The sequence below is a fragment of the Genypterus blacodes genome, unplaced genomic scaffold (assembly GCF_046128005.1).
Source record: "Genypterus blacodes isolate CSIRO-AG114 ecotype Tasmania unplaced genomic scaffold, CSIRO-AGI_Gbla_v1 ptg000026l_1, whole genome shotgun sequence".
Classification (NCBI taxonomy): domain Eukaryota; kingdom Metazoa; phylum Chordata; class Actinopteri; order Ophidiiformes; family Ophidiidae; genus Genypterus; species Genypterus blacodes.
In genome coordinates, this window is record NW_027466839.1 from 506,834 (window position 1) to 532,206 (window position 25,373).

Consider the following 25,373-nt stretch of genomic DNA (forward strand, 5'->3'; position numbering starts at 1 on the left):
TTCTGTGCAGAGTCGTGTTAAATACTAACTAGCCCGTGATAGATGGATCAAACACCGAGGAAAGGAGATCTGGTAAACAAGCTCCTGGGAGAGCCGAGGAAGCAGATGGGATCTCCTTCCAACACAAAGAGAGAGAGCCGCGGCATCTCAGGGAGAATTGAGACAACAGAAGGCGAATAATGAATCTCTCAAGGTTGATAATACATGACAAGTATCACACGACGGAGACGGTGCGCGCACACACACACACAAACACACGCGGCGGGAGGACATCTGATCCACACACTGGTTCATCCGCAGAGCTCAGAGGAAGAGTAAAACTCTTCACAGGTTCCATTCAAACGCCGCTGGCAAACGGAGTAAAGTGAGAAGTGATGTGTCCATGTTCTCTGTAGCAGTGAGGGTCGCCGGCGACGCTGCTTCACCTGTCGATGACCAGATAAGGACGTGATGCACGAGTCGTCCACATGTAGACAAAACTAGAACTGTACTCTCTCCACAGCACCCTGCCTCCTCCCATCCGTCCTTTCCCCTGCTCCCTCCCATCTCCTTTTTAATCTCTCTCTCACTCTCTCTCTCCCTCTCTCGCCCATACACACACACACACGCACACACACACACACGCAGACGCACACACATACAGAAAAGAGCAGAAAGCAAGAGCGAGCCGCAGCGGCGCGATGGGGATATTCAGCCTGCGTGTCCTCTGCCGCTGAGGCGCCCCGGAGTTCAGCCACAGCGTGGATGGGAATGTGTGCGTGTGTTTTGATGGCTGTGCGTGTGTGTGTGCGTGCGCGTGTGTGTGTGTATGTGTGAGTGAATGAGAGCCCCTGCCGACGCCGCGCAGAGAAAGGAAAGGAGAGCAGAGCGCAGGAGAACAGAGGAGAGCGAGTTGAGAGGAGGAAAAGGGGGGAGTGTTGACTGACGGGGGGCTTGGAGGAATCTCGCACCACTGGATCAGAGGACGCCGATGTGCAACAACTACTCCCAACTACTGCTGCCCTGTGCCGCCGTCTCCCTGTCCTCCTAACTTCTGCCATGGCATAGCCGCCTCCTCCCGCTCATCACTAATCAACTAAGGAGACGGACATGTACAGGCACAACCGGGGATCTGGGCTCTCTCATCCTTTACGTCAGTAATTCACAGTCTGAGGTGAGTGGCTCCGCTGTGCTCTCGTCCTCTCCTCTATTTCACCTCTCAGGCAGCGGCTGCGTGGGGGAAGCCTATTCAAATAACCTCTGGAGGGATATCTGCTGGCTCTGTGGGACCGAGAGCCTGGGATATGCCACGGGGACTGAATTCACTGAGAATTTGCCCTTTCAGTCAGCTGATCCAATATCCAATACATGGAGCAGATGGAAGGAGGTAAATCTCAGCTTTATTCCTATGCTTAGTTGCTCAGCTGGCGTAAAGTAGTTAAAGGAGCTTTCAGGCAGCGGCTGTGGAACGTGCTGGTACTGAGTTTGAAAGAGAATTCTGGGCAGTTTCAGACAACTTGAGCATTTCTTAAAGTTGAGAGGCAAATAGGAAATATGATTCCGTCTAAGGAGGAGAGAGAGAGAGAACAACAGCTACTGACGGGATTCATCACATCTGGGTGGTTTGTTTTTGCGTTGTGGAGGAGAATTCTGATCCAGACGTATCTGACTGCCTCAGCATACAAAGGTGGAATGATGCTGCATTTCCTCATACTTCTGCAGCTGTGTGAGTGTGTGAGTGTGTTACCTGAACAACACTGTTGTTAAAAACAAAAGGAATCTGAATTAATTATTACGTTGGCCGTCATATGGAGCCAGTGATGGTGTGGGAGGCAGAGAAACGGGTAACGAGAGCTGTGCATCAGACAGTTGACTGCATCTGATGAAGGAGCTTAACTACAGAGTGTGGCTATGTGTGTGTGTGTGTGTGTGTGTGTGTGTGTGTGTGTGTGTGTGTGTGTGTGTGTGTGTGTGTGCGCGTGTGCGTGTGTGTAAGGGAAATAGCAACAGCAAGAAAGAGAGAGGGAGAGGGAGAGAGAACACGAGCGTGTGTCAAAAGAGGAGAGGGAGGAGGAGGGGGGGGTCTAGAACTGTCAGATCTTGATTGTCCTTCAATTGCCACACAAGGCGCACGTCGTTCCCGCTCATCACCGACACCCTGGTGCCATCTCCCTCAGCCCTATCTCACATCGGGGCTTCGATACAATCTCACCCTCTGCTCTGTTTCACTTTCTGCAGACGCCGAGGAGGAGAGTGAGGGGGAAACACATGAAGACAGATAGAGATATGTACAGAAAGAGTAAGAGCGTGTGTCGGTCTGTGCGTATGTCAGGAGAGGGAAAGGCAGAGAGAGAGAGAGAGAGAGAAATAGAGAGAGATATTGAATTTTGCCAGTTTGACAGTCAGGGATGACACCTGCTGTTACAGGATTGTTTCTGTCATGTAAAAGGCAATATATGATTAAGAGGGAAAAAAACAAGAGCAACATCGCTTTTTAAAGGAAGACTTGCCCCCGCACTTCCATCACTCCCTCCATTATCCTCTCATTTCCCTTTAACCTTCTTGCCGCCTCCTTGACGGCTGCGTAAGGCGCTCCGTCACCACTTAACAATAAAGAGTCGTCTTTATTTGACGACACACACACACACACACACACACACACACACACACACACACACACACACACACACACACACACACACACACACACACACACACACACACACACACACACACACACACACACACACACACACACACACACACACACACACACACACACACACACACACACACACACACAGATGAAGAGGGCAAGGACAGAGAGTAACACAATATGGCCTGCAAAAAAAAAGAACCGTTTCATTTCATTGTGTCACATCTGCCTCCACAGATATGGAACGAGCCTATGGGGAGGAGGAGGAGATGGACACAGTTGTGGGTTTCCAAATAAGTGTCAGAGTATATGTTGGGGGCCCCCCCGGCGGCCCCCCGTGTGCTGGGAGGGGCGCCCATTCATTCAGAAAACAAATTGCTCCCCGATACGAGAATGACAGCTTTTTGGAGCGAGCCAGATGTTACCTTTCATGTGCTAATAGGATTATTCATTAAGAATCAGGGATTTCTCTCTGGGAGCCTGTGTGTGTGTGTGCGTGTGTGTGTGTGACTTGGCAGTTCTGCTGAATACAAGAAGGTAGCACTTCACACCTGATCCTACCTGGGTGTTGCTGCCGGTGTGAGTGTGAGTGTAAAGCAGGTGCTCCACTCGAGGCCCCCCCGGCAACTGGGGCACAAACATGCTGGGAGGGGGGGCGAGGGGGGAGGGGGAAGAAGGAGTAAGTGATGTTCAGGAATGGAAGAGGTACGTTTCTTTGACTTGCAATTAAATGCTTATTATTTTGACGAGTCCTTTGCAGAGGTCCCAGTGACGTTAGCATGCAAGTTGCAGGGGATCAAATCACCTCCAGACTATTCAAACTATAGTTTTTAAGCTATTTTGTAAAAGACAAGTCCAGTCATTGTTGAACAGTGGTAGGACAGGTTGAAAAGTTCACTGGTTTACACTGATAAAGGCCTTTATACTCATATGTTTAAGATGACTGACACTTAAGAATCCAATATCTTTTCCTCATCATGTAGCATCTCTCCCCACTGTGTCTTTCCGGGGCTTTAGATGGACTGACAAACTTCTTCCAGACAAAACGGCCTTGCTTTCACCCGCCTCTTCCCATTTCCAATCATGGATCATTCCCAGCAGTTTCACCTTTCCTCTACATTTGTCTCCTTGCACCTTTTCATTCTAGCCCTTTCTCCTTTTCAAGCCTTCCATGTGGTTGTTTCTTAGTGTCTGTGTGTGTGTGTGTGTGTGTGTGTGTCTCCTTTCATTGGCAAGGATGACTAGGAGGAATCTGAGAGCAGCAGGGGAGTTCTCTGGTTACCCATCAGCTGTGAAACTCACTGTGTCTAGAAGGCAAAGGGATGAGTGAGAGATAGAAAGACACGGCGGGAAAGCAACAAAGGAGAGGAGACAGGAAGACACAAAGAGAGTACAATGAAAAGAGCAACAATGGAAAGAGAGGGATATGATGTTCTGTAGAAAGACCACGAGCAGAGGAAGGGAGAGAGAGAGAGAGAGAGAGAATGAGAGAGGGAGAGTGATCTGGTGCATTCTGATTAGAGCGGGCAGCCTCTGCAGCATACATCCTTTTCCTCAGGTCTGATCTCTATCGAGCCTGTATACTCACGGACCGATGGATTACAGGCTTACTCTGAATTCATCACAAACCCAGAGAGCCCACCAGGGGTGCGAGTGTAGCACACGTCGCCGGCTAAGTGTGGCGTACACAACGATGTGCGAAACAGGTACAAATCCGTGGGGAGAACGTGGGGTGAAATAAATAATCTGTGCGTGCAGGCTGTGTTGGAAAGGGACAAAGTAGCAGCATACTGGCGTCTACTGTGTCTAGCTCAGCCCTCATTTGTAGCATCCGTCGTAGAGGTTGGAACTCGCACTAATCATGATAAATGTACACACCGCAGTCAGAGCCACCGACTGCCACAGAGTCCCGTCGAGAATTCCCTTTGCTCGGATCAGACGTGCAGCGGTCAAAGCCTCGTGCTCAAAGTTTCTCTTGCATTTCCTCTCATACACAAACTATAAAGTTGGAATCAATACGAGGAAAAGTGTAGATACAGCTTCATATCAGATGCCATATACGGTGGAGGGCGGAAATGGATGACATAAGGATATTTCAGGGGAATTACGGAGAGTTAACAAATCAGGATTAATTTCAAGCGAGTATCAGACTGATTCAACACAAACATACAGTTAATATAGACAACTTTGGCTGAAGGAGTTTGATAAGGTAGGTTGCAGTACCATTCGTATCACAGCTTGTGCCTGAGAAAAGTCTGGGGGGGACACACACACACACGGCACAAGCTGTGATATGAATAGATGTGGCAATGTAAACTATTTGTATTTCTATTATTCATGAACTCTCGAATCTTATCAAATAAAACCGGCGCGGTCGCAATGAACATGTGCCGAACAATTTACCACTTTATTGGCTTAGCAAGTACAGCAAATATAAATGACACACTTAATTCGCATCCGCTGAAGTTTGCGTTGTTGTAAAAAAAAACAACGTATCTCTCCACCACGCTACTGCTGTACACACACACCTGAAAGGCCTCCAGGAGCAGGATTGAGTACCACACACACCACTTCTATCATCATGTGTCTGTAAATCTGTAAATCGTCTGGATTAGTTGTTTAGAAACCGATTTTACATTGCAATCTCAAGACACAATACATTCCTTTACTATTATTCAGGTGTTATTGTAATACTACGACATGACGACTCTGAATTAAGTCTTTTAAATGGTGGTGAGTGAAAGAGCAGTAGACCGTAATGAGCGACAGCAACAATTACTAGAAACACAATCCCTTAAAATCCGCCGCTTTCCACTTTCCTCTTAGGGCATTAAGGGAACATTAACTGACAAAGGATTTGCTGCGTTTGGTGTCAGACTAATGCACTGCGCCGCTGTCCCTCAAAACTGATCTGTGCGGTCACGCGTTCAGCTCTATATATACACACACACACCATCATATCATACACCCTGAGAGCATGGATGTACACTCACTCACTTGCAGACACACAGGAAACCCACACTGTGCGTCGACTAGGTTAACACCATCTGAACTACGAGCCTACACACTATATATGTGCATTGTGTAATCAGTGTGTGCTTATAAGACTGATCAGAGACTTTTCAAAACACGACTAAGCCTCGTGTAATTATGAGCAGAGGCCGACAGAGGAGCAAAGTGGAGAAACAAGAGTCGATAAAGCTGGATTACAGTGGAGTTTGGCACTTCTGTGTGTGTGTGACCGAGAGAGAAACTGAGCTGTAATAATGCAAAACTAGAGCAACGGGAATACAGGAATTTTCAGTTCGTGCCCCGAAACAAGGTCGGATGTCGTCGTCTCTTATTCCCCGACAGGGAGGTTATGTGTGTGTCTCTGTTTGAGTTGCTTACATTTTGGGGCAAGACCAGATCAGAGTCTGAACAATGTTTGTTTTTATTTACAGTAGATGTACTTCTCAAACATGATGACCTATGATCGACCCATCAGCAGCATAGATCTAGATCTGGTGGATTAAAACACATAGTTAAGCTGAAGTCACATTTATGGCATTGCTGTGTAGATTAACAAATAAATCTGAAAACCTGCAGCTACTGCCATGTTTGACTGAGCTTATGCTGATTCAGTGACGAACAGTATTGATAGATTTCACTTTAGGATATAAATCTAGAATAAGATGTTGGCGGCGCTGCTGTGCGATAACTTTGCGAGGTAAATGTTTTCACACATCTGATTTCAAAGTAATGATAGCAGCAATCATATTGGAATAGAAGAATTGTATTCATTTCTATAAAGGCGTTTTACAGCATATAGTCTGAGTGATCTACACTTTAACAATGCAATTTTGGCTGCACATTTGTTCTCTGCGATTCTCTGTGTGAGTCACAACAAAGTTTGAGAGATCAAGGAACATGGGAGAACAGAGAGGAATATTGGGCATACCACACATGGTTCATAATAAGCTTTCTTTGTGGTATTTGTTATGCGCTATCATTCATTCTAACATACAGTTGATGGACAGCTCATGAAGCGATCTGTTGAGAGAAGGCAGCTCAGGCCAGCGGTACTAATTGACATGTACGGCCACATTTCAAGGGTAGCCATTTAACCGGTTTTAAGATGCATATATAATTAATCTACCCTTTGGCGGCGCAGAATCGATAAGGATCAGGCTCTGCATTCAACGTGGCTAAGTTGGTTGATTTCAACTTTAAAGGTTTTTCACCTCCGGCGACCAAAAGTTCAATTAGGCATCTGCCATTCACCAAAAACTGCTGACTAACATTTTTCATCCTTGTTTTGAAATTGTGCAAGTAAGGCAGACGCGGGGTGCATTTCATTAAAGGAGCACATGCTGCGCGCCTCGTTGCTAACTGCTAACAGGGGATAACGGATTGCATAACAACAGCGGATAGTCCCGAAAGTGTGTATGTTTGAAGTAAATATGAGCGGCACAGTGAGCTATAGTGGCAGCGTGACACCAACTCATAAGGCAGATGTAAACGTATTGTGGGCCTTTTTTGATAGATGGTAATAGTTCACCTCGCTAACCTGCTACTAAATATAAAAACTATCACAGCTGCTCTAAACAGGGTCAGCTGTAATGGCCTGGCACGGTGAGTCACACTGTTTATACAAGAGGCCCGCAGGACGGTGTTCCGGCGTGAGGCGAGACCCGGAACGCCGTTCCAAGTCTCCAAGGCCGAAACCCGATGGATGACAAATCAGATATATGGAGCTGGGGGACGCATCATTCACCCTGCAGTCCTGAGACGTCAAAAAGGATCAGTTTTACACTAAGATATGACGCCGTGCCATAAAGCTGTATGTGTTCTTGAGGCTTGCGAGTGTGGAAGGGAGCAGACGGGGAGCGGATGGAGTGAGCAAAATGCCGTTGCCGAGCACGTGCCTCGGAATCACTGTGGCTGTTTACACTGACGAGCTAGAGCCGTGTTTCAACATCTGATGATGTACAATCAGGTGGTGCTGGACGAGTCCGACGTCACAAGGAATCTAGTTTAATTTCGTTTCATAATCCTTGGAGCGTTCGCACGGTCAACACAGACCTCACTGGTAGAGGAGAGTGGGGGTAACGCTTTAATCTCTTATTCAAAATGTCCTCTACTGGGCAAACAGAGAGAGGACGATGACAGCGATGGCCCAGGGGGAGGAGGGGGGACACGGCGGCGAGGGGGGAGCGCCACTTCATTAAAATATGGAAAAGTACGACATGTAATCCTGATTCTTCCCTCCTCTCCATGATTGTATCACCCTTTGCTCTCGCAGCTAAATCATCGTAATGGAAGGAGTGATTGTGAGCATGTGTCAATGATGAAAGGTTCCTTTGGTGTCCAATTATAAAAGACAACGTGCGGCGTTTTCACGAGTCCTTTGACCTTCCTGTGCGTGAGCTTAAAGCTGAAGAGGCTGATAATTATCTTAATATGCTGTATTTTTCAAATGACGCTATAAATTACTCATGTATGACAGTTAGGTCTCTCGGATGCAATAAATGCACTCACCCGCATTAACCTCATCATCTCGACGTGTTAACCCTTTTGTTACCCCTCTCCGTTTGCGCAGGGCAAAGGATTCAGCGGCGGTTCAATCGCCCACACTTAAAGTCACGAATAAATTGTCAATTAGAATGAAAAATAACTTAAAAAAACACTTTGTACAATAATTTTCCTATTGCTGCTCATACAGTTTACAGTTTTAACACACGTTCATCCTTACAACTTGTATCTTTGAGTCCATTTACTGGTTTTAATCAATCAAACTTTCCTGAAGCGTGGCTGTGTCATAGTCAGCAGTTGAAAGTCTCCATGTTATCGATTGGTTAGGGTTTTCCGTTTTATTGACAAAATAAAATAAGAAAAAAATGGAACCAGCTCTTAATTTTATGACGCGTGGTCCAACTGTGAAAGTGCCTGCATTCCTTTCGGAGGCACAATTTTATTCCCATTTCCCTTTTTCAGTCGAACAAGTTTGAACTCTGTTGTGAATTTATAGGTCACAGCGGTTATTACAGGGCCACCAGCAGGCCAAGCAAACATTCCCTGGATTCTGTCCAACCTGGGCAAAAATTGTTTCAAAAACTTTCCCATGGACCCTGCTGTAAAAACAGACATATGGACAGACAAGCCAACAAGGATGAGAACATCACTTCCGTGCTGGAGGTAATTACTGTTGCCGGGGCCTCCTGCCACTTTCCTTTGAGATCCAAACACACATCTGGCTGCACAGCAGAAGGCTGCCATCTCTGACCTTGTCATACAGGCATGCTGCGCCACTCTCACTCAGCGTTGTCACTATCAGTCTATGGAACACAAGCTTGAGGTGGTCGTTCACTCTGTTCTAGCCCACGATGGAGTGTGTGTGTGTGTGTGTGTGTCTGGGTGTGTGTTTATATGCTAAATGTGTAGCCGTTACTTGGAACAGACACACATTGGCTAACTGCCTCCAAGTGGGGGGTTGTCAATGTGTGTAGATTAGATAGTTAAGATAGAAGCAGGCGGCTGTCGATCTAGCGGAGCAGGATGCCCAGCGTGATTTAATTCAATAACACGCAGCTAAGCTCACCGTTTTGATAGCCGGACAGTGAGATACAGTATCACGTCGTTCCACGGCTCCCAGGTAAACAAACGGACGGATTCTGATATAGGAAATCATTCCCTGTTGACAGTGAGCAGTCGTGGCAGATAAGCTGAGACGGATAATTGTGCTATCTGATTCAGCATCTATACGAGAGCGAGGGGTATTTGCGTATTGTAGATCAGCAGGCGAGCGGAGAATGATACTGTATAGCTGTCAGAGCCTCAGAGGCAAAGTGCCGAGCTGCGATGCCGCTGCCGTACCTGTATGACGTGGGCGAAGATAATTCATTATCTATGCTTAAGACGCTTCCCTTCAGGGGCTGTCGTAGAGTTCTCTGATAAAAGTTTGCTTGTTGTTTGCAGGTATTATCAACCAAGTGTTTCATCACGTTTCAAATTTGTCTGTTCATTTATAAAAACGGAGAATAGACAAGCTTGCACGTGCGCCAACAAGTAGCCGCGCAAAAACCCTGCTATTACTTCATTATCTCTGAATGGAGGAGGTCAAACGCTAAACGCTGAAATATGGCTTATTATACAGATTAATCAGAGCTTTATTGATCCTCTTAAGTAGGCGCACTCGAGAATGAGAGAGTCTGCGATTGTGAGGGGTAGTCTGGCATCGAGTGGACGTGGTACACAACAAAGGCTGCGACGCTCACACTCATCAAGCTAGAAAGCGGTCGCAGAGACGCAGGAGGAATTACTGATGACAGACGCGTGAACTGACGTTGATAAATGAGTGAGAATTCTTCCTTAATTGGTGTCACCGGTTTCACAGAGGGATTAAATACATCATGGATTATTTTTAGAGCGTGCTAAAAATCCCAACCCGTGCAGTTTCCAGGAAATAAACGGAGGGATTGGCAAGGATAAAAAACCAACTGGTGATAAAAGAGTGAAGAGGAAACATGCTGGCATCTTGAATTGCTTCCATCTCAAATGTAGAGCAACTAAATCTGTTATAAAATTGCAATTATTATCGATAGAGATATTTGAATGCTATGAATCAAATCATTTTATATTTTCATCTCATAACAGCAAAGATATCCAGCCAATATGTATGATTTAAGTTCTTTCCTTCTCCCCGAGTTGAAATAGTGTTCTCCAGAGAGGCATAATAGTCCGACAAGGTACTGAAGCAGTCAATTATCAAAATGAAGACGTTAAGTGTCTGTTTTGTGCCTTACAGGAAACATGGTGAGCAAGGAGGGTGGCAAATGCATGCTCACCAACTCGGAATCTGACTCGGAGGCACCGTTGCCCTCCACCTCTCTGGCGCTCGAGGTGAAGTATTCCCTGGAAGCTAGCAGACAGGTGAGGAAGAGGAACAAGGCTCTGCAAGTGCGTTTCAAGGATATTTGCGAGGCGCAGAACGAGCAGCGGGAGGCGGAGTTACAGGCGGCGGGGAAGGCTGGCAAACCAATCTCCTACAAGGTGGCGTACCGCAAGTACATGACTGTCCCCGCGCGCAGATCCATCCCAAACGTCACAAAGAGCACGGGGGTGCAGACGTCCCCTGACCTAAAGAAACGCTATCAGACCTTCCCCTTCGAGCGCAAGAAGAGCCACACCTTTAAACACGTGGCCGCTGTGGAAACTTATAAAGGTCAGAATAACGGTTTTGTCATGGAGGTGAAACAGTCCAAGGCTGTTGAGCGGGGTTTAGATGAGGAGGAGGAGGAGGAGGGGGGAGCCTGCGGAGGGAGCGGAGTCCGGAGGACCAGGGCTCTGCTCCATACTAATGAGTGCATTGCCACAGTGGAGCAGCACACTGCACCTGATGGTCTGTGCTCTGACGCTCTGCTGCTCAGTTGCTCTGCAGACACAGACTGCCTACCAGACACACCAAAAGGAAGCGGAGCTGGAACGCAGGCAGAGTATCAGCTCTGCAGCATCCCATCCAAACCCAGGGCAGGATTACAACACAGGGAGCCCGATGCCGACAACCCGGCCAAGAGGCAACTGCTGATTCTGGAGGAGGGCTCGTCCCGAACCCTGCCGGACAGGGCCTCCAAGGTTACGGGCCCCATCGCCTGGAACTCCCTCACACAGGTGGAGTGCCTGGACAGTCCGTCTGTGCGGAGCAAGCGGAAGAAAGGCCTCCAGCTCAACGGGCTGCAGAGTGAGACACTACCACGTTCCAGCAGAGGCTGTACAACACAGGCACAGTGTCACACAGGACAGCTGTCCGCCCAGCCTCTACGGGGCATGGAAGAGCCGCTGTCACCCTGCAGCAGTGGCGAGGCTCGAGGGGCGCCCCCTGACCCGACACTGGAGGCCTGTAAGCAAATAGTGCCTGTAAATAAGGAGGGGGATGTTAAAGCACAGCTCCAGGCCATGGAGAACCTGATCAGCTCCAGTCAAGAGACCATCAAGGTGCTACTAGGGGTCATCCAGGAACTGGAGAAGGGGGAGGCTCACAGAGAAGGGTAAGACACCTCACTTACGGCTTGTGCTTAAGCTACATTGGTATAAGAAAAATACACTGCATGTGAAAAGTCAGTAGCAGAAATGTCATAAATCCGTAAAGCTTATCAGTTGAGCCGAGGAGACATCTGACAGACTGAATACATTCATGATTTATGAGTGAGAAAGTGCCCTCTCGCTGTAATGCAACAAACTGTTTCTAGCTCTTAGGGACAAGCCTGCATGTGTAAGAGCTTCATAGAAGACCCGACTGAACAGCCCCAAAAAAATGCTCAGCAGAGATGACAGAGGTATACAGCTAAGAGGATGTCGCTTTGACTTGGATGTGAGTGAACTGTGTTATTCCAGGACTATGTTACTTGTGCTTTCCCCCCCCTTCCCCAGATATAATAGCAGAGCTGAATAATGTGCAGGTCAAACATCTTGCACAATTTGCCCAAGTGGCTTGATGACGTGTAGTATGACTGAGTGGCACTCCAGATCAGGCTGCAAATCATAGGTTAGCAAATCAGCAGCAAACACCACCGTATCTGAGAGATTAATATTATTCTGTCACCGTCTTAAATCAGTCAAAACTGGATGGGTGTAATAAAAATGGAAATATGATTTTGCCGTTTAAAAATTGCGGCGGGACAAGACATTCATATTGATTAAAATGTTGAAGTTGATGTTTGGAAGGTTGGCCTTATGCAGCTGCACGACATAATGTGATTCTACCGAGTTCAATGCCTTAGAAAAAAAGCCGTGACCTGTGAAAAAGCCATTTACCGTCCGGTGGATATTCACTATATACAAAAGCGGCTGCAGATAGCATCTTAGCCCGCTGAAACAGAGGATTGTCTATCCAAAGGGGATGAAGCAAACAAAATGGCCAATTTGTTGAGAGAATTGCTGGGGCTCGGCGCTCCGATCCCTATCTGTTCTGACCGGCGCTGTGGCGAGGTGGAGAGTGAGAAAACCCAAACAAACATCAGATATCAACCTTGGAGTCCAAAAGCTCTGGAAATTAAACACACATACCTCTCACACATACACAAATGCATGAAAGTGTACAAATTGCTACTTGCTCCCCATATCAACTTCACTGGAGGACAAAAGGGTAAAAAACGGATCCGACAGGGCCTGAGCAAGGGAAAGGATCGACCCTTTTGAATTTACACCACCTAAACAGGCAATTATCCACACTCAATCTTTCACCAAGCAACCTTAATCTCCTTATCAGCAAACTGGAAACTAGCACTGTGAGTGAATCCATAGCCGCCGTTGCTCAGCACACCGACCTTGCATCTAAAGTGAATAACGTGATGACATATTTGTTTAGAAAGTGTTTAATGTGGTAATTTATTGTTGTTATGTCCATCAGTAGTGTTGCACATCCATTGGTTACAAAAGTGTACGTTTTTGTGTAAATCAATAAGCGGTATAAGCCTCTTTTACAATCCACCAGAGCTCGACTAAACCGTTCCTCTTTTTCTACGTAAACAAGTCTTCTTTTTTACTGTACAGTTTCCCCCGTCTCTGTTGTATTTTCAGTGAGCCAAGCAGATATTCTAATGCTTCTTTAGACACGCTACATTAGCTCCGTTCGCCCCTTTCCAGAAATGTCACTGACACAACAAATAGGGAGTCCCCACAGGCTATAGGTAAATTGTGAGCATGGACTGAAATGCGACGCTGTGCGCATTTCATCAACTATACATGCATCCGTGTCATGCGACTGTTCGGATGAAAATTGGAATTCCACGGGTAATTTGCCGCGTTCAGGACAAAATACTTCAGAAAAAGACAAATATGCAGGGCTTCTGTCATATTAGTGAAGGTTTTTTGGGTTTACACAAAGGAATTTCCAGATCTCCTCGCCCTGCTCTACTAAAACAGGCTCTCTGGTTGTTGTAAACATGTCAAAAGCAGAAATAATGAACCTCTGCTCTGATTGGATGGCAGAATGGCTGGCATACCCGAATCCAACAAAGTTGAACTCTAAATATCTGCATTCTCTCCAGGAAGAGGCAGCTGTATAGTATTGGCTTTATGTTCTTCAGCTTTCTTAAGCAAATACAAAAGTGTAACAATTCTTGATTTGCTTAACATAGATCCACTGATCTCTGTAAGAACCTACTATAGACCCATAGCTCATATCACAGAGAGACACTTTGACTCCGCCACTGATCTGTGTGACAAAGACAATGAAAAACTGCCACAAAAAAGTGTGTGTGAACACTTGGAGAAAAGGATTGAGGGGGGGAAAGAGCAGTATGGTAAGTAAGCAAATGGGTTGAAAGTGAGACCATAATGCAATAAAATGAAAGAAAATGAGTGCGGGAGTGAATGAAAGGTTGGAGGCTCACATCTCCCTTGATTATCATAATATTAGAATTCACCCGATCCCAAATCGCCATTTACAGATTATGCGAGCAGTTTACCGAGCTTGCTGGGGGAAGCGGCGAGTTTAAAGGACGTGACTTGCCTGAGAGGAAAGTTATTGTTCTCTGGCAGAGTCGGGGGGGGGGGGGGGGGGGGGGGGGGGGGGGGGGGGGGGGGGGGGGCGTGGCCCACAATTCACACCGGGACACCCACACAACCCTCAAAGAGCAGCTGACAATACAGTGCGAAAGGTGCGAGAGCCACTTCTGGAGTACGTCGCATCCAAGCGGCGGGCAGAAAGTTCAGGGAGGAAATTTTGCTGCATCATCAGACAAACGTTGGCCGGGCCAGTTCCGATTAATCACACGCATGGGGACCTGTCGTCTCTATTGCTTCAACAAACTCCGTGTGCTTATGTGCACCTACCCACTCAGTGACCTTTGGGAGCGCTCACCTAGTAGCACCAGGGAGGAGGGCGTATAAATATACAGTTAATGCCACATTTGGCTTTGCGCTCCCCGGGGAGTCCAGCCGAAATGAGCTCTGCCCTCTTATTTTCTCTTATCAACTCGGCGTGAGAGCCGGGTGGTCCGGGAAGAGAAATAGAAGGAGAGAGAGATCTCAGCAGTGCGTGGGCGGGGGGTAGAGGGAATAAGAGAGAGAGCTGTTCGAAGGGGCCGCAATCCAGCTACCTATCGATCAGGTTCATCTGGGTGGAAAGCCACATGGCCACATCTATCTTCTGAGTGAGTCACCCCGCTGCTCTGCTCTACCACAGGCTTAATAACAATATTGCTATCAGCCCCTCTAATAAACCCGCCAGGGAATAAAGCCGAGAAAACACAGATATGGAGGGGGGAATTTACGATAGTGGTTTAATTTTATTGGTGCTTTAAAGCTGCACTGTGCTTATGGCATAAAAGAGAACTCAACTATACTCCTGCATATGAGAGGGAACTATATCTAAATGTGACATTGACCAGAATGGGAAGGGAAAACCTGTGGCTTTGTTGCCGGTGTTGAATGGAAACCTGCGCTCCACAGAGATCTCCACCGATTTGTTAAGATAAAAGTGATCTCCCCGCCTCTTAACTTCAGCTCCTCGCTTTCAATTCTCGTCTAACCGTGACATGCGACGCCTACAAAGTAATACGGGACGACTGAACTGAGAAATATCTTGGACAAGGTCAATGAGCTGTATGTGCCGCATCATATAGCCAGTCTTTACATTCTAGCGGCGTCATCTTCGGCGCGAGGATATGCGGAGGAGCAGACGCATGACGGGAGCGGGCGAAACCTTCTGATCAGAGTCACGGATGCTATCCACACAGATCTAAGCCGCGTCAGTCTGGCTGGTTAGTGTGATGTCGTGTACGTGCAGAATGTTGCTCCGTGTTCTCCCAGCTGAAGGGCGACAGACTGAGCTGTAGGCAAACATTGTAATCTGCCTTTTTATCCCTCATTTTTAGATTATTTTTGGCATGTTGCGATTAGCTGGTATGTATCTAACAAGACCACCAGGATTCCTCACAACATATAGTTTTGTTTACTGTCAATTGGAATAAATGTACAATATGTAAGTCTTAATAAATCAATCCCCTTCATCTGGTGAGCTGACAAACCGAACCAGACAGATTTTGAAGAATGACTTATTCTGGCCTTGACTCAAACTGCCCCCTCTGATCGGAGCTGAAGTTTTCTTTCATAAAAAGTGTATTAAATTCTTATGACGGGAGGAGAGGCAGTGTCTTTGATTCAGCGGAGGTGAGCCACCTAAGTTATAAAACGCTCCAGGAAGCCCGGCAGTAAGGCGTCGCTCCGTGTTAACCGCTTGATTATGAAGGAGAACGAGGTTGATGAAGGACGTTGACGCTGGCATCTGCTGTGTTTATGTGACGGCTTTATGTCGGCGCGGCGACTGTTTACCTGAGCAGAATCACCGGCGCGGGGGGGCTCTGCCATAAATCCCCAGCATGCAGAGGGAAGGGGGGGTTTCTTTCTGGCTTGGCGGAGTGAGTCCAGAGTGTGTGTCCGCCGTAATACGCCGTTAATTACACGGAGAAGCACTTACTGTCAATTTACATACACGTTTGCCACACAAGCTAATCCAATAAGAAAGCCATTGAACCTATGAAGCATGTAACCAAATAGTTCCATTGAGGGGGGCGTCGCCTTGGGGGGGGGGGGGAGAGCCGTAATGAGAGCGTGTCGGAGCTGGCAGCACCGGTTCATTCCGGAGGCACACGGCGATGTCATGACATGAGGAGGCACGGAATAGGATATTGACAGGTTTTGAAATGTGACTTTGCAGGGAGGGGGGGGGGGGGGGTGAAAAATCAATCATCAATAGGACAAATTAAAGGTTTGTCCGCAAGCAAACTTTTTTAATTGCGTCTGCATCGAAGGCGTTTCGTTACCAGAAAAGAATCTCGACTGCAAATGGTTGCGGCTAATTTGTACACTGGGGGATCCTTCCTCAGCGTGAAAAGAGCCGTATACAGCTTAAAGAATGGACTACGTAAGCAACGAAGGGGGTTTCTGTTGTGTGAGGATAAACGTTCTCACACACCAATATAAAGGAACTTTAGAAAGGAGGTGTGCCTTTACTGAGACAAGTACTTCATTAAAAACTACCATTCAGTGCAGCCCAGTCAGGAAAAGCCTGCTTCGTTTCCTCTCCCATCACTCTGCCCCTGCTAATGGTCGACGCCGTGCTCCCTCCGGCCCCGGCTACAAGGTCACGGGTCACTCAGGGAGGGCACGGCGCCACCTCCTCAACCTCATTTGCTTCAGTCCGGCTAACGAGGGATGATGAACACGATGGAGGAAGGAGGGCGGCAGGAGAGGAGAGAGGGGGAGGGAGGGGGGAATCAACAAGTCCTGTAATTACTCATTCACGACTCTTATCTTCCCCGCAGGCTCTCCTATCGAACCGGACAGGACACGGCCAACTGTGACACATGCCGGAACAGCGCATGCATTATTTACAGGTTAGTGGCCGTTCCTTTTTTTTTCCGCCCGCAGACGACAATCTCAACGTGTCACTTGTGTCCGTTCTCCTTTGGGGGGAAGAGTGGACAGGTGGGAGGCGGCGGCGGGGGGAGAAGGGAAGGGGAAGTGGGCAGCAAACGCAAGGCTAATGTGGATGCGGTTAATGAGCGAGCGGACAGGCGACATTGTGACAGTTGCACGCCACGCTCCCCCTTTTCTGAATCTATACGTCTTTGTCCAACCCCCCCCCCTTCCTCCCGTCACACCTCTCCGCTCGCCGAAGGACATTTGGCGGGCAGAGATTCCGCCGCATCCGAAGACAAAAGGGGTTGTGCCGGCGAAAAGCGGGGAGGGGAAAATAGAATGAGCGATCTCCCAGGGCTGGGAAAGGTGAAATTAATTACAGATAAAAACATCATGAAATATCATCACGCCGCACTGTTGCCAAGCCAACTGAGCCTCTGCATATTTTCAAATTCGCCTCAATTTATTTGACACGCAGCACGCAGACGTGGGTCCCAAGTCATTAGCTTAACAGGATGCACAGCTCTCATCTTGCTGCGCTGCTGCTTGGATTTCTGTGTGTGTGTGCGCGAGTGTGTAGGTTGGGGGGGAGGTCAGCTTAACGTCCACAGTCAATGTCTGAGACTTGTGTCATTATCTCTGGGACATTCCTCTCACATACACAAGGGAACTGACAGTCCAATAGGGGCTCTTTGATCACAGAGTTGTGCGTCAGAAATTCTATTTACTATTTACTTGCGGCACATAGAAACAGCTTGAGTGCAACAGTCAAAGAGGGAGAAAGAAGAGAGCAAAAGGGAGAGATTTAGAGAGAAGGAGGGTGAGAGGCGATCGATAAACCTGTTTTGTGTGGACACTGGTGTCCTACTCAGGTGGCATTTACCTCTGAAGAGCCATTTAGATCATCTTCTATCTACTGATCTCAATAACTGATAAGCCTGGAGCCAAATCACACTCCGCTCCCAGAAAATGAAGGATTCCGGCACAACGGCGTTCATTTTGATGTCTGAGTGGAGGAGGACGGTGCGGCGTGTCACAAAAAGAGGATTGTTTTTTTTTAACACAGCGAGTGTCCTGCATGGCCGCGGGGCGCACAACAAGGAGAGGCCATCAGACGCTTGGAGGGAGATGAGGACGAGTGCGACGTGACATGTGGGGGAGAGAGGGGGGAACGGCTGGGCGGTGGGGTAAAAGTGTGGAGGAGGAAGGAGGAAGGACTGACAGGAGGAGCTAGGCCAGGATTATAAATAACTCAGCATCATGTTTAGTGGTAACTTTGTGTGATGTAGCCTTGGGGAAGCAAGAGGCCCTGCTCCTCTGATTTACCATACACACACCCCCCCCCTGCCCCCCCTGCCCCATCACCACTCTGCCTGCCAACTGTGCTGGACCTGATGTACCAGCCTCTGCAGACTCGGGAGACGCCGCCGTAACCATCGTTCAGGATATACGAGCGCAAAACTGCAGTACGACAACAAAATCGGAAATAAAAATACGAGCCGTTTCAGTCTGACATCAGTGTGTGCTCGCAGCTCAGTGTGAATGATCAGTGTGCGTCATGACACATCGGGAAAGGTGCCGTTTATGTTGCCGTCGTTTCCTTATTTATGTTTGCAACATGCAAAATATAGTCTGCGATAAACACTGCGTTCATGAGCGTCCAGCTGAAGTGAGCTCATCAGCATTTGTTCTTCACCGACAGAAATTAGTTGCATATCATTAAAAGCTAATCACAGAACAAGTAAGGTAAGAATTGTCGCTGCCGATCATCCACACACAAACGCATCACTGCTCTTAAACAGGAATATCAAAACTCAGGTTCTGGATTTCGAGATGTGCCACAGTTAACTTTAAGGCTTCATCTCCAGAGAAAAGCACAGAAAAGCAGAAAGTCAATGAAAAGAGTGAGGCTCATTTTTTCTGACAAACCTCGCCAGCACCTGGCAGGCTTTCAACATGATAAAGGGCGGACATTTTTTCCGAGTGAGCCGTTTGAAATCTGTTGAATTGACCCGAGTTCTCCTTTAAGAGACTTGCCTGGCATGCTAAATTGTGTTGATTGGACACAGAATTAAATATAGCAGTTGTATTCACACAGGCTGGGGGATTAAACGGCAATCTAATTACTTAGATCTCCATGAAAACAACCTCTCTGGAGGCGGAGGAACACTGGATAGAAAGAAAAAACCACGGAGGAACACAGTGTATGTGGAATGAATAACCCTCTATATTCTCTATTAGGATTGTGTGCATGTGTGTGCATGTGTGTGCATGTGTGTGCTTATGTGCCTGTGGCGGTGCCAAGGCCCCTAAAGCCTTGTGTTTATAATGAAACTGGTTTAAAGGACGTATAGGTCCATAAATCATTTCAACACAGCCCAGTAAGGAGCCAGCCATGCACTCTTACCCATAATCAATTTATCCAGGAGTACACAGCATCATCTCAGGAGCCATCCTAAGCATAACAAGAGCACCGGATCAATACTGTGCTGTGGTCCAAGGCCGTGGACTTCAAACTGAACACAGAGTTGATGTGCTCTCTTGTTCCTTCTCCTTTTCCTCAGTTTGAACTCTTGAACACTCGGTGAAATGCTAAGATAGAGATTCTGGAGAGTAACGTCTGTTGCTCTCCAGAATCTCTATCTGCCAACGGCGACCACTGTGTCCCAATGCACTTGTTGATGTAGAGCTTAATACAATGAGCGTGACATTGAAAAGAAACGGGAGAGAAAGGGACGAAACGATTACAGCGATACATTCATTTACGCCAAGTGATGTAACAGCCGTTATGGAGGAAACACAGAGGGGTAGATGAAAAGCAACAAACGGAGAGAGAGAGAAACTAAAGATAAATAAAGTGAGACAGACAGAGGAGGAAATCTGGCTGTTTCAAGGGATTAGAAATGCATACATTCATTACAAGCCCGCAGGATTACAGCGTGATTATGCCTCGTCACACTGTCGATCCAGGAATGCTGTAATCTCATTTTCCTCACAGTGCACTTATACGGGTTAATGTACTGATCAACAGGGAGATAACACTTAAACGGTTCTTATTAAAGATGGAGATCTGGGAGAGTGACGTTGCTCACAATGCATGATGGATATTTTCCATCAGTCCATTTTGCCATTAGCGTGCACGTCTCCCTATTAAGACACGACCGAGGAAAGGCGGTCGATAAGAAAACTAACTGACGATTTGACGGTAAAATATCCTTTGAGCAACAACTGTGTAGTGAAAATGAATGAAAAAATAAATCAACCAACAAAAGGAAAGCGGAAAAATCTCCAATCTATTGAGGAAAGCTATGAAAATCAATTAAGCGTCGCTAAAGGCTGAAGAGCCGATTAAATTATAACATATGGAAATTACCGAACAGCTGAGCCGTCCTTCCGCACTACTCTGCAGGGGGAAGATGCCTTTTTTTTTTTGTGCAAGCTTAATGATGTTTTCTCCATGGTGGAAGGCTGGTTACCATAGTTACAAGAGTGATACTCAGTAGGACAGACAGCGTGAGGGGACAGTGGGGACAGTCAGAAGTGCACGGCCATAACCAGGTAAGATAGAAACACTAAAGAGCAGACAATGTGCACATTACATTAAGATTAAACTAATTAGACCAATCAAATGTTTCTTTTTTCCAAATGTTACATCATCAAAAACATCAGTACAAAATCCTCTATTGGCTCACAGACTTAGATTGTGCAAATGTAAATCATCTTTGGTATTTAAATGGACCATTGTCTTACAGCAGACATTGATAATCTGATCATGCATTCCCTCACCTGGAACAATTTGCATCGTACACGGATTAAGCCATGAGGCAGTTTAACGTGACAAAAGGCGGAATCTTGACAACCGCGCCGTGTCTTATTCTGTTTTTGACTCAACTGCGGCAAAGACAGCAATCGAGCATGGCGTGCATGTTAATGTGGTAGAAAGGACGGAGGAGACGGGGATGTAAGGATTTGCTTGCATATCTACTTTATTGGGCCGCGGGGGAGACGACGTTTTCTCTCAAAAGAGGCGCTGGGAGAGGGAGGGGAGGGCGAGCAGACAGAGGTTGAAGCCTGACGAGATCCAACGTGCCGTCTTCAATTTACCCCCGTCCGGCAGTTCACTCGCGGGAGTTGCGCGACGGGAAAAAATGCCAACAACGGTCACCCCCTTTTTTTTTTTGTTTTTCTCGACAAAAATCAAATTGAAAGCGTTGCCGGGGGTGAGGACAGACGCAGCGGGGCCTCGTGACAGTTTCATAAGGAGATGCTGATAACTGGGCCCGGTAGAGACTAATAAATCATTCATTAAAGGGCCTTTTGAGTGGGTTTCACTGATGAGATGATTATCTTTTCACTCTGCTCTTTTTTTCCTAATTAGGTTATGCTGAGTTTTTCCAGTGGTGTGCGAGTTTCCCTGCCTTTTTTTTGTTCTCTGAGCTACAGGCTGCGTCACCTCTGCTGCTGGTTGAAATAAAGCAAAATCTCTCTATATATAGAGTAAATATATACACACACACACACACACGTCTATTTGCATTACATTTAAACTGACACAGGGAAAAGGTGGATTGAAGGTGAAAGTGCATATTCAATTACACACACACACGCGTCACTTCGTAGTGAGGAAGGTCGTGCAAGGGTCCATTCTCACAGGGTCAAAACAAACTCCTGCATCGATGGCGACTTAACACAGCAATGGCGGCAAGGACGACAACGGTGACGGGAAAAGACATAGTTTGCAGTATAATGAAAACAGTTTATGATCAATAGGATAAAGATCTATGTTGGAGGAGGAGGTTCAATGGCTTTGAGTATTAACCTGTAGCCACGGACAGCAAGCACACTCTGGGCAGCACTGTCACCTCTGACATACTTTGCATGCGAAACACAGCCCAAACAAAATGACGCAGTATTAACCTCTGATACTTTCAGACCGATGCTAAAAAAGGTAGAGGGATCTATCTCTCAAAGCCTTTTTCTGTATTTTTGGAAGCTTTTTGAACTACAAATGATAGCTCATGCTACCTCACACACACACACACACACACACAAATATTCCCTGAATTCCCAGAATCCTTTAATCCTCAGTTAGGTCTTTAATTTAATGAACAATAAATTTAAATTTTTAAATGAAAATAAGTAACTTTGGAGGACATTACAATACGTGCACATGCAAACACACACACACACACACCCTCAGACAAATTGAAGTGGATTTATACCAGTGTAATTAAATGCCTGTACGCCATGATTAATTGCAAATAGCTGCGGTGTTCTTGGCTGAGTACAAAAGCCTGAGTCAAACAAATGCAAAGTGCTGAGTGTCTGGATCCGCACCCAACACTTAGTTGACTTGCTGTCAAACACCCACGTTTTATGTCGATTCTGTTCCAATCAATGCCAAAAACATCGATGTACATAATAAAACCTGTCACCTTTTATTATGACGCCACAACAGACGCTGCCCCGGCTTCAGAGGAAAGGAGAGACATAACAATACTGTAAATGCTGTACGGTCACAAGATGCCGAATATGAAGTACGGTAACTGGAATACTAGCAACATCCAGAACATTGTTGCATTGAATTCCAATAAATTCTACTCCTAATCCTACTATTGAGGTGTTTTATGCATGATGCAGATTGCGTGATAATAGCAATCTCATAAATTCCCTGCATCTGTATCTGTGTAGTGTGAAACCTCAAATGTGATGCATCGCAGCAGTGCATGCAGAATCATGTCATCAATTGTGGCAAAAAGTTCTAACGCAGGCGGAATTTTGTCGCAGGCTGTTGTATAATATAGATAAATGTTAATTCAGGGAAAAGAAAGAATTCACAACGCGTAAAGGTGATGAAAACCTTGTGAAGACGGCTTTTTGCAATGCCGAGGAGGCGATCATAAGAAACGGCGTGAGTTTCCATCAAAGCATTTAGCCGGCGACCGAGCTCACCTTGACAAATCATCACCTCCTAACAGTTGTTACCGTTAGACACACAGCAGTATTCGCAGAGTGTGTGTGTGTGTGTGTGTGTGTGTGCGCGTGCCGCTGCTGCCTTCCCTGGGAGCACATCTGTCCCGAGTCTCCCACCGGCATGACTCAGCCGAGTGTGTGAGCAGAGGCTTTGGGCAGATTAAAGCCTCCCTACACTTAACCGCCCGCCATAATCTGAGATTCACGCCGCCAAACTTGAGTCAGATGTGTGTGGGCGGTGGGATTAAGATGGGTTAGTGATGGCCGGTCGAGATAAATCCCTTTGCATCCTGGGAAAACACAGACAGTGTTTGCGCAGAAGGATCCCATTGTCCATTTGCTGATGCATTATACAATACAACGCTGGGTTCAAGGAAATTCGTTGCAATATGGTATCCGACAAACAAATCCAACAAAGCATCAACACACGTGCTCCGATTTCAATTTTAAGCAAAGCAAATGAACCTGTGTCAAGCAAATTCAATGACCCAGCACTCGTGAATGATAGAAAAGTACTAATGGGCTTCCTCTCACTTATGGGTTAGGGTCTCACTCATGAAAGGAATGAAAATAAATAACAGCGGCGGCCAAAAGTGGGCAGCCAGACTAAAATCGTACAAAACAGGCCGAAATGGGAGATTTAACTGGGAGCAGAGATGAAATGAGGGAGGGACATGTAGGTCAGTCTCGTAGGCTGAGCGGTGACCGCGACAGATGTGCAGAGGTTAAGTGGGAACAGGCCACAGTGCCGGTGCTTAAAGCGCCTAACATTCATGGAGCGGGGGAGTGTGAGACAGAATATGGTCAGATTTAAAGAGGTGTGAATGAAGAAAAGACGCTAACATTTAAGTGGCATCACGCGCCCACCTGTGAGTGTTTTCGATGTCAAGTTTTCGTGTCAAGCACGCGTATCTCGCAAAGGCACGTGTGTAACGCCTCTGTCTCTTTCTCGCCGCAGTGTGGAGCTGGACTTCAAGCAGCAGGAAGACAAGCTTCAGCCGCTGATAAAGAGGCTGTGCCCGACGGAAGACGTCCACCTCTCGCCCCTGCCTTACCCCCAGGAAGCCTTCACCTCCACCCCGAAGCGCAAGTCCAAAGCCGACTCCAAGAAGCACGGCCGCTGGAAACTTTGGTTCCTGTGAGAACACAGGACTGCACACTGGTGGTTATGCATCCGTCTCCTCATCCGCATTTGTTTATCCGGCGACTCACACACATAGCGCATCTTTGGCTTTTCTGGAGACCTTCCAACCAGCTATAATGGAGAGCTCCACTATGGGATACTGAACCGCCTACAGGAAAATACAAGTGGATTCTATGGCGATTTTGAAAAGGTCGCGCTTACCAAAAAAAAAAAAGAAAAATAAAGGGATTTTGAATTACTTTGAACTAATGTCGCAAAACAGGGTGTGAAATTGCACCGGGGCAAGATCAACAAAGTGAGAAGTCCAATTTGATTTGCCTGTACTCATTTCCGTATATTTTTCTAGCTGAAATCTAATGGATCCTATTCTATGATAATGTTGAAGTGACTGTCACACTCTGGTCACCAGTCGGGGACATTGTCTCTCTTCCAAACCTCCAGGAGAGGTTGGGCAAAATCAACCGCAACGCTCCGAGGCTCCACATCCACTGCATATCACCACACAGAAAAGCACAAGTAACACTGTTCAGGACAACATTTTCTCCAGAATAATAAGAATCACTATTTTTCACAGTTAGATGACCTTCTAACTACGACGGAATGAAGACTCTTAATAACCGAGGAGACTTGCGAGACAGACGTCGGAGATGTTTATCGGAGTTCTATGATCAACTTTCTATCCGTCGGTTCCACGTCTCTTTGAATCAACTGACTTTGAAGTAAAGAATGAATAAATAACACTTATTTTCTTATCGGCCTTTGCAAAGCTAAGACGTCAATGTAATTTTTTCTATATAAATATATATCTATATACATTCACTTTAAGGTTTAGTGGAAGCTATTCATTCGAGCTGCAGTGAAGGGGGGCTGCGTATGTGGGAGAACTACAATGCACAGGAGGTGAATAGTGACTTTCAATTCCTTCTCATACGACTTCTCGATTCTCACCACCTAGCATATACCGTCACCGAAACTCATCACTCAAAAAGAAAAGACGGAGCTCACACAGTCAAGACTTGCTTTGTCATTATCGATCTAGAGGTAGTTCAGGTTTCCACACAGGCACACGAAACACACACACCCACCGAGTGCGACACGTGAGGTCCATTCTCAGCACACGCGAGTGGCAAAGGGAAGTAGCCGCGATTGTATTTCTGCACTATCTTGCTATCAGCGACCCGAGCCAGGAAAGACTCGAATGTGCCACTGCAGACCACG

At 46.8% G+C, this 25,373-nt stretch overlaps 2 protein-coding genes across 3 annotated transcripts in view; one reads left to right on the plus strand and one right to left on the minus strand.

The window, feature by feature from the left end:
* Window positions 1–25,373, minus strand: part of dock1 (dedicator of cytokinesis 1) — a 141,345-nt gene that overhangs the window by 54,610 nt on the left and 61,362 nt on the right. The window lies entirely within an intron of this gene.
* On the plus strand, window positions 10,427–24,153 carry insyn2a (inhibitory synaptic factor 2A). The gene is made up of 3 exons (XM_076143551.1): window positions 10,427–11,661; window positions 16,942–17,013; window positions 23,970–24,153. The coding sequence occupies exons 1-3, from the start codon at window positions 10,427–10,429 to the stop codon at window positions 24,151–24,153; spliced, it is 1,491 nt and encodes a 496-aa protein (XP_075999666.1).